This window comes from Archocentrus centrarchus, chromosome 16 (assembly GCF_007364275.1).
Source record: "Archocentrus centrarchus isolate MPI-CPG fArcCen1 chromosome 16, fArcCen1, whole genome shotgun sequence".
Classification (NCBI taxonomy): domain Eukaryota; kingdom Metazoa; phylum Chordata; class Actinopteri; order Cichliformes; family Cichlidae; genus Archocentrus; species Archocentrus centrarchus.
In genome coordinates, this window is record NC_044361.1 from 18,758,202 (window position 1) to 18,767,743 (window position 9,542).

A 9,542-nucleotide genomic window follows, 5' to 3' on the forward strand; every position below is an offset into this window, starting at 1 on the left:
TAGCTGAATCATGAACACTGACCTTAACTGAGGCAAGTGACACCTGCAGTTCTTTAGATGTTGTTCTTCTGTGACCTCCTGGATGAGTCGTCGATGTGTTCTTGGAGTAATTTTGGTAAGTCAGCCACTCCTGGGAAGATTCACCACTGTTCCAAGTTTTCTCCATTTGTAGATAATAGCTCTCAACATAAATCGCTGGAGTCCCAGAGTCTTAGAGATGGCTTTTTAACTCTTTCCAGTCTGATAGATGTCAGTGACTTTGTTTCTCAGCTGTTCTTGAGTTTCTTTAGATTGAGGCATGTTGTGTTGCTTTTTGAGATCTTTTAGTCTACTTCACTTTGTCAGGCAGGTTCTATTTAAGTGATTTCTTGATTCAACAGGTCTGGCAGTAATCAGGCCTGGATGTGGTTAGTGAAACTGAACTAATCTTTTTTTTTTTTTTTTAAATTAGTTATCACAGTTAATTCGTGATTTAACAGGGGGAGGTTACTAGGGTTATCTCTGCTTGATATTAAACTTGTTGGATGATATGAAACATGTGTGACAAATGTACAAAAAGATAAGAAATCAGGAAGGGAACAAATACTTTGTCACAGTACTGTATATGCAGGTATGCTTCTCACTCAACATGTCAGACCTTCTAATAGTTTAACTCAACACAACTTTTTTTTTTTCTTCTGCAGCATGTAGAGCAACAGAAATGCCAACCATCTGCTGGTTCCGGCCTCTTATATAAACAAGGATTTATTGGATTATTATAAGGATTCACTGCATTTCCATCTATCCATTTTCCAAACTGCTTATCCAGGATTGTGGTGGGGCTGAAGCCTATCGCAGCTGACAATGAGCAGGAGACAGGCTGCCAGTCCATGTCAGGGCTAACACAGCAACAGCCAATTTAAAAAATCACCAATTAAGTTAACATGCATACCTTTGGACTGTGAGAGGAAGCCAGAGCACACAGAGAAACCGCTGCATTTCCCTGTGTCAAACTATAAAGTGAATATTCTTCTGCATTTTAACTGTTGGCTAGCAAAAACAAAGCATTAATTCATTTAATCTTGAGCTTATTATTTGAGATTTATAACAGAATGATGAGTACCCTGAATAAGGTGTTTACCTGTCACAGCGTCCAGGTTTCTAATGAAGTACTCCAGATAGATTCATGTTCTGAAAACTGGTATATGTCAGAAGGCGCTGCACACAGCCAGAGTACTCCGGAAGTCACATCAAAACTGACATACTACTGCACATGTAAACACTTCTACACTGATGTGAACAATTAGAGCTTCAATTTTGGTCTCCATGTCTACAATGCCACCATGCTTTATATGCACATGTCTGAGAAAGACCCTCCTTACCCCCTCCAGTGCATCCTTCTGCCACTGGGCCATAATTCGTGGGTGCCACCATTCTTCCACTTTGCGTCTAGTCTCTGTTCGATAGTCCTTCTCCCACACTCCCGTCTTGCTGAACAGGGTGCGGGTGCTGGGGGACACTAGGCGCAGGACTGGACTCAGGAGAGCACCCCTGCTTTGGGCTGCCAACAGGGGATACAGCACCAGCCTTCTCACGGACACCTGCATGATTGGATCTGATAAAACAGGAAAACAGCCAGTGGTGTGAGCGTTGGCATGCTGGTGAAACACTAGTTTAGTATTCTAGAGGCAGTCAGCTTTAACCCAGGCCTAGCAAATATCTTCTAAAGCACACAACATGCATGCACACACATAAAATAACCAACTGATAAAAAAACGAAAATAGCAGTTTCCATCTTTACATAGAAAGAATAATCAAAAGGCTCGTGACTTCACAAACATGAAGCAAAGACTTTATCTGATAAAGATTTTGCTGCTCTTCTTTTGAAAACTGCCTCTTCATGCCCCTCTGAACCTTTCCTACATTTGGATCTCTTCCTGGAAGTCTCACTCTGACCAGTTGAACTTGTTTGGATATGCAGTGTGTGCTGGATCTCCATCAATGTGGCCAAATGGTGAGTCTTCAACTTGTATTTCACTTTGAGGAAGAAGACGAAAACACAGGGTGCCAAATCTGGTGAGTAGGGCCAGTGTTGAATGATGATTGTACTGGTGTGTCAAAAGAAAAACATTTTCACTGCACTGTGAGAACACACGCAGTAGCACACACACCATACTTCAAGTCATTTAAGCCCTCAAATGTTTCACCTGAGATGCTTCGGAATTTGCAGCAGTAGGGGATGAATGTGCAAAGCACATTCCCATGAAGGTCCAAAAAAGGAAAGAGTCCTCACCTGTCACATCTCCAGAGGCTCAGCCCCTGCACACTCTGAAGGTCATTTTATTGTCTTGGGGTCGTAGCTCTCATTACCAGTAATTATACTGGACATGAATGTTAGGCCAGCTAGGCACAAGTTTGAGATCCACAATGACATGACAAATGGACATATGAATTAGCAGGAGCACTTAAAAAAAGAGGTCCAGAGGTGGATAAGGAGACAACTTTGAATGAAAGAGCTAAAGTTTAATCGGGTATGGTTTTTGATTTATTTTCTATAGGCACAGTCAAGCATCTTTTTGATTACATGGATTTGGTTTCACAACAAACTGAAAACGGCTGATCTGATAGTTCAGCAATCTGAAGACATCCTTTAGGAATGCTCGACAATCAGACAGCCAAAAGTGATTATATCAGTTATATCAAAGGAAATATTCAGCACCAGCAAAAAGTCAAGAGGCAGAGCTGGAGGTGGCAGAGTTGAAGTTTGACTGGGAGTGACCAGGATGAATTACAGATTATAGATAAGCGTAGCGCTGCAACGATTGATCGAGTAACTCGAATAATTCAATTATAAAAAAAATCCTCAACAAAAATTTACTTTTATACTTTGTTCAAACTCTGCAGCGCTCAGGTGTCACCGTCTAAGTGGAGCGTTTCACCCGCATTAAAGTTCTCCATCGCTGCGATGGATTTCCATCATTAGGAAAAAAACGACCCTTTAACACCAAGTGGATCATCGATGACACGCTTTTCCATGCCTCCACTGCTCTCTACACCTGTGTGTGTGTGTGTGTGTGTGTGTGTGTGTGTGTGTTCTCGCTGTGCTGAGAACACACACACACACACACACACACACACACACACACACACACACACACTGTTAGCTACCGAAACAAATCACTATCACCACAGTTTGCTAGCGAGCACCGCCATTAGCGCCATTACTCGATTAATCGATGGAATAATCGATAGTATACTCAATTACTAAAATAATTGATAGTTGCCGCCCTGGATAAGATTACAAGTACATCAGAGGGACAGCTCAGGTTAGAGACAAAGTTAGAGAGATGATTTGGACCTTAGTGGATATACTGGGGCAAAAGATGTTGAAGATGGAGCTGCAAGGCAGGAGGAAAAGAGGAAGACCACAGAGAAGATTCGTGGATGTAGTGAAGGAAGACATGCAGAGGGTTGGTGTGACAGAGGAGGATGCAAGAACAGGGTAAGATGGAGGCAGGTGATCTGCTGTGGTGACCCCTAAAGGGAGCAGCTGAAAGGAGGAGGAGAAGATCAAAGAAAATATTCAGCTGTGCAGCTGCCTTTTTTTTTTTAACTGTGCAGTGGAATGATCTAAACATATTTTGTAAGGCTTTTTACACACTCTGCTGGAGACAGACTTTTCTTTCATTATTTATAATTCTACATAATAAAAACTCTCATCCACAAGGCAGATACAGTCTTCATTTCATGAACACTATTCAGGTCCACTTGTGAACAGACTGAGTGACAGTTCCCTTCAGAGTGATTAATTTATGACAGCTCTGATTTAATTTTTTTTTTTTTTTCCCTTTACCACTGCTGTTTCACAGTCTGTGTTCATTGCTCGACATCACTCACACAACAGCACGACTTTGTGAAATAAGAGGTTTATTCGGCCTGATGTGATTATGGCTCGGCCTCTCTGTGTATCTATGGGCAGGTTGTTCTAATCAACCTGCCAGCTCAGATGTGAGAATGACATTTGCAGTCAACTGACATGAAATGACACACTGATTTCTCTGCTTTAAATTGCCCTGTAGTTTTATATTTTTTCACTTCATTACAGGAGGTTAAGTGCCCCCCAGCTGCCTCGGGACATCAACTGCATGGAATTGCCAGCTTCACTCAATTTGTGTAATTACCGGTAGGTCAAACGAACAAAATACTACATTACAGAAATGTCAAGAACAGGATTACTCTGGGAAATAAATTTAAAAAGTTTACCAGTCTCACAAACAACAACTTGAAAGAAGAAAAACAGATTTATTATAAGCTGTTTCAGAAAGGTTTCTCTCTCTCCCTAATGATCAGAGAGCAGTTAGGCTAAACTTTCCGATGGCTTAATGTCGGTCAAACAGTCAGCATCATGTACGAAAACCCATTTAACCTTGATTTGATTTCACTGAGACGTAGACATGTATACACACACAGTTTCCAAGGTAACCCGAGAGGCTCATATAGTCATTGCAGTCTTGGCTGCGGAGGACAACTGCTGCTAACCTGACCTGTCAGGAGAATATTTTCACAGCAGTGAGGGATCTGGATCTCAGAAAGAGAGACCTTTAAAACAGCAGAGCGGAGGATGTGATGATCAGCACACCCTGACACCAGACTGACATCAAGATGCAAGTCAGGAAAATATAAATGATGACTAAAGCTGTGGAGGGCTCAAAGAGAAAGGTTACTCTGTATTGTTGGGTTGTTAATGTTATGAAAACACAATAGTTAAAAAAATCAGTATGAGAGAGGAAGTTTCACTTGACCTGATTTTAGCAAAAAAAACAGCTCTTTTTTTTTTTTTTTTTAAATATCCTAGATTTTATGGAAACAGCTGACCAGGATGAACAAATCACTTGGGGGAAGCTGAGCTCTGTCAACTAAATCACTGTTTCTCCTCCACCCACCTGCTTGTGGTACTTTTTAAAAACTAAATTCTCTTGAGTATAAGCTAAGCATCGCAGCAGCCGACACTCCTCCCCTCAGGCTGAAGCTGGGAGAGCCGAGGACTCAACGCTTGTGCGCATCTCTGACGGTGCGAGTGAGTGGGCTGAGGCGAAAGACTGAGATAATGTTTCTATGGTGACTGGGCTCATCCACTCGGGTGTCTCCCACAAAGAATGAAAATACTGTTTCATCTCAAGCTAATGTCCAACTCTGTGTGCTGACTTCCAGTACTATGTGGGGACTGACTGAGATGCATGAGAGCATGACCATGTGAGTGTTTACAGCAATTCTGACAATTTTAAACAATTTTTTAAGGAGAATACTTGTTTTTAATTTTAAGATTTTTTGTTCTTGCTGCTGTGTCTTGCGTGTTAGCCCTAAGACAGATTGGCGGCCTCCCGCCCTGTTACAGCTGGGAGAGGCTCCAGCCACCCTGCGACCCTGAACTGGACAGGCAGCAAAAAATAGACGGAAATACAATAAAATATTTTAATGTTATTATCCAAAATGTTTAACTCACTAATGAGAACCTGATGTGTCCACTTTCTGAAAAGAGCTTTTGAGCCACTGTAAGGATGTTTTATAAATGCTGAGATACACTATGTTGCCAAAAGTATTCACTCAGCCATCCAAATCATTGAATTCAGGTGTTCCAGTCACTTCCATGGCCACAGGTGTATAAACCAAGCACCTAGGCATGCAGACTGCTTCTACAAACATTTGTGAAAGAATGGGTCGCTCTCAGGAGCTCAATTCCAGCATGGTACCGTGATAGGACACAACCTGTGGAACAAGTCCAGTTCTGAAATTTCCTCACTACCAAATGTTCCACAGTCGACTGTTAGTGGTATTATAATAAAGTGGAAGCAATTGGCAATGACAGCAACTGAGCCACGATGTGGTAGGCCATGTAAAAATGACAGAGCAGGTCAGCGGTTGCTGACCTATGCAGGGTTTGCCAACTTTCTGAAGAGTCAACTGCTACAGACCTTCATGTGGCTTCATGTCCAAACTTCATGTGGCTTCAGATGAACTCAAGAACAATGCTTAACTCAAGAGCTTCTTGGAATGGGTTTCCATGACTGAGCAGCTGCATCCAAGCCTTACATCACCAAGCACAATGCAAAGCATTGGATGCAGTGGTGTAAAGCACACCGTCACTGGACACTAGAGTAGTGGAGACGTATTCTCTGGAGTGACGAATCACGCTTCTCTATCTGGCTATCCAAATGATGAGTCTGGGTTTGGCAGTTGCCAGGAAAACGGTACTTGTTCTTGTGCCAAGTGTAAAGTTTGTGGGGGGGGTTATGGTGTGGGGGTGGGGTGTTTTTCAGGAGTTGGGCTCTGCCCCTTAGTTCCAGTGAAAGGAACTCTTAATGGTTCAGCATACAAAGACATTTTAGACAAGTTCATGCTCCCAACTTTGTGGGAACAGTTTGGGGATGGCCCCTTCCTGTTCCAACTTGACTGCGCACCAGTGCACAAAGCAGGTCCACAAAGACATAGATGAGTGAGTTTAGTGTGGAAGAACTTGAACGGCCATCCTTTGGGATGAATTAGAGTGGGGACTGTGAGCCAGACCTTCTCGTCCAATATTAGTGTCTGAACTCACAAATGCGCTTCTAGAAAAATGGTGTAAATTTCCCACAAACACACTTCTAAACCTCACTCAAGTTCATATGCGTGTGAAGGTATACGAGCAAATACTTTTGGAAATATAGTGTATGTCTGGGGTTTCACTGTGTCAGAACTCACATGTGCCTGTTTCACAGCTCACATTTATAGTAAAAAGATAATATGTAAAGATTAAATTAACTACAGTTACTCAAGAAATGCTTATATTATTACTCATTCCTCATCCAATATATTTAATATATTTTGTAATTATTTTCCAAAAACACCATCAACAATGTCTTACCACCACAGTATGATTACAGCTCAGCTTTCTGACCACATGCTCACAAATTTAAGAACTGCTAACATTTTCCCCGGTGGATGGATAAAATGATCATATGAATGCAGGTAATTAATACACCTCCAGCTTGCCTTACACTAGTAACAACGCTGTTAATACGCTTAATGGTAGCTGGCATGAGGGTTGTAATGACTTACAATAATAAATAATAAATCAACTTTTTCATGATATTCTAATTTTATGACCAGCACCTGTGCATGTCTTGCACAAATAGAAACACGAACAGCAGCACAAAGTAAAGTTATGCAAATCAAGTTAGAAAAAAAAAAAGTCCACATCCTACAAGTGTAAAAACAGTCTATTCAATTAATACAGCAGACATCACGCTAAATATCGCGTGACTTTGTTATACATGTCACAGAGGCGTTAGAAACGGTTTCTTTTTAACCTTTGTGCTACAGTGACACTGCTTTCCTCCATATTAAACGTGACCTCCTGGTTTATCCACATAGCTGAGCGACTACTCCTCTTTCTCCTACAAATTAAACCCAAACCAAACACCTTTTTATATCGGCGGTGTTTTCTAGTGTCTGCTGTCTGCACTCACGCTCAGGGATGAAGGAGAGGGGTGGAAAAAGTCGCCTCTGAAGAAACTCACGGTTTTATTTCCAAGTCGTTCGTTTCCGCGTTATGCTCGCGATAACAAAAAACACCAGTCCGTGTTAAAAAAAAAACATCACGTCCACAGTTTAGAATCGCTGTAAATGATGTTTCCCTGGATCACGACTGCACTGTAGGCGCCGCCATCTTGGATTTCAATAACCTTTATCAACACAGCGCATGTGGACCAAGACAGCCTTCTTCCTTTGATTAGATGCGATGGAAACAGAGGGGAAGCAAAACCAAACAAAAGCACCCGAAGACAGCGACTTCAGTTACAATGATTTTAATGTGCACAGATCTCCTGACTCAAACGCATGCATAAGGAAACATAGCTGCCCCGTATCAATATCCTTTAACAGTGCATTAATAGTGAACTAATAAAAATAAAGTTTACAACAGTAAATATTTTTAACTTTACTGAGTGGTACACATAAATAGGTGCCTCATATGTCCTTTATTTGTAAAGGGAGAGGGTAGGTATCCAACCAAACTGCTGCAAAGTATACGAGTGGGTGTGGGGCTTTCAAGGTAGAAATGTATTCCATCTATATTTAATGTTATATTATCTAACATATTTAAAGTAATGCCCATGATTGTTTTGGGGGTTTTTTGTTTTGTTTTTTGTTTTTTTGTTTTGTGTGTGTGTGTGTGTGTGTGTGTGTGGGGGGGGGGGGGGGGGGGCAATCTATTTGCCTTTATTTGCCAGAGCTTATTTTTAAAGAGGAAATCTCAATTCAAAACTAGATACATCAGAACATGCTGTCAACAGATAGAAAAGGCTTTGTATGTTTCTAGGAACAATATGTTAAATGAATAAATAAAATGCTGTAGTTTTCCTTTTTAATTCCAAGCAGTTTTTGTATAGCAGTGTAGCCTTTAGTAAGAGAAACCTGTTTTCAGCAGCTGGATAAAGCAAATAGATTACATCAACACTTTTGTTTTAATGGTAAATACAGCAGATTGCTTTCTAACAAGGTAGACTGTATAGTATATATACTATATATTTCACAGCCTAGATGTTCAAAATATTTATTGATTGTTACTGAGCATTTATTTGTACTTGTGTCACTCAAAAAAATGTAAAGGAGCACTAATCCTCATAGTATAACACAAAATCAGTCAGACTTTAGGGATATCAGTCTGTCCAGTTAGGAACAATAAACCACCATGATATCATTTCACCTGCTTTGGTGCAAATGAAAGTGACAAGTGCACTGGAGAAGCAACAACAAGATAACCCCCAAAATATGAACATCCATATGAAGGTCTGCTGTGTCTCCCAGTGCGGCCTCAAGAGTGCAGAGGAGCTACCAGCAGATGGGGTGTTACATGAGGAGAGCTGGATTGATGCCCGTCTACAGCCCTGTCCAGATGTCCTCGTGTAACAGCCCGTCTTCTAGTTTCTCCTTCACACTGCTGAGAGTGTGCTGTAATGTCATGTATGGATGTGCCATCCTGGAGGTGCTGGAATACCTGTGCAACCTGGATGGGCTGCAGGTGCTGTCTCAGGCTACCACTACCACTAGAGAAAAATCAGTCAGAGAGCAGTGTGGAGACCACCTTCAAAACCACTGCCTTTTCAGAGTTTGTCTTGTTGCCTCTCCAGTGCACCTGTTGTCACTTTAACACCAAAGCAGGTAAAATGGATCCACTAAAGGTTTATTCTTCCTAACTGGACAGAATGATATCCAAGAAGATGTGACTGTGTTATACAAGTGTTCTCTTGACTTTTTTGAGCAGTGTATTTAAATATCTACTGCTCAAAAAAGGACATTTTTTTTACATGCAACTTTTTTTGTTTGTTTATTTGTTCAATCCACTTCTTTATTCGGTCAAAAATGCCTGTCATTTTCTCAGCTTTCAAATGTTTTCATAAGTATTATAAATAACTGATCTTCAGTAAGAAGAGTTTGCATAACGCCTGACTGAAATTATTTCATGATTCACCACGATCAGTTCTACAGTGTGCTCCGGAGGGATCATCATTATGTGCAGCTTCTGA

General features: G+C 41.2%; 1 protein-coding gene across 3 annotated transcripts in view; it reads right to left on the reverse strand.

Annotated features, from left to right (window-relative positions):
* lars2 (leucyl-tRNA synthetase 2, mitochondrial) overlaps window positions 1-7,690 on the reverse strand; it is a 36,797-nt gene extending 29,107 nt beyond the window's left edge. Inside the window, exons 1-2 of one of the 3 annotated variants that reach the window (XM_030749843.1) lie at window positions 7,536-7,690; window positions 1,362-1,594 (exon numbers count right to left, since the gene is read on the reverse strand). In XM_030749843.1, coding sequence (XP_030605703.1) covers window positions 1,362-1,586 — 225 coding nt within the window. In that variant the 5' untranslated portion in view covers window positions 1,587-1,594; window positions 7,536-7,690. Of the gene's footprint in view, window positions 1-1,361; window positions 1,595-7,438; window positions 7,456-7,484 lie in introns of those variants that run through there. The other 2 variants (XM_030749844.1, XM_030749845.1) reach the window with 2 other exon arrangements.
* Between the last annotated feature and the right edge of the window lie 1,852 nt (window positions 7,691-9,542).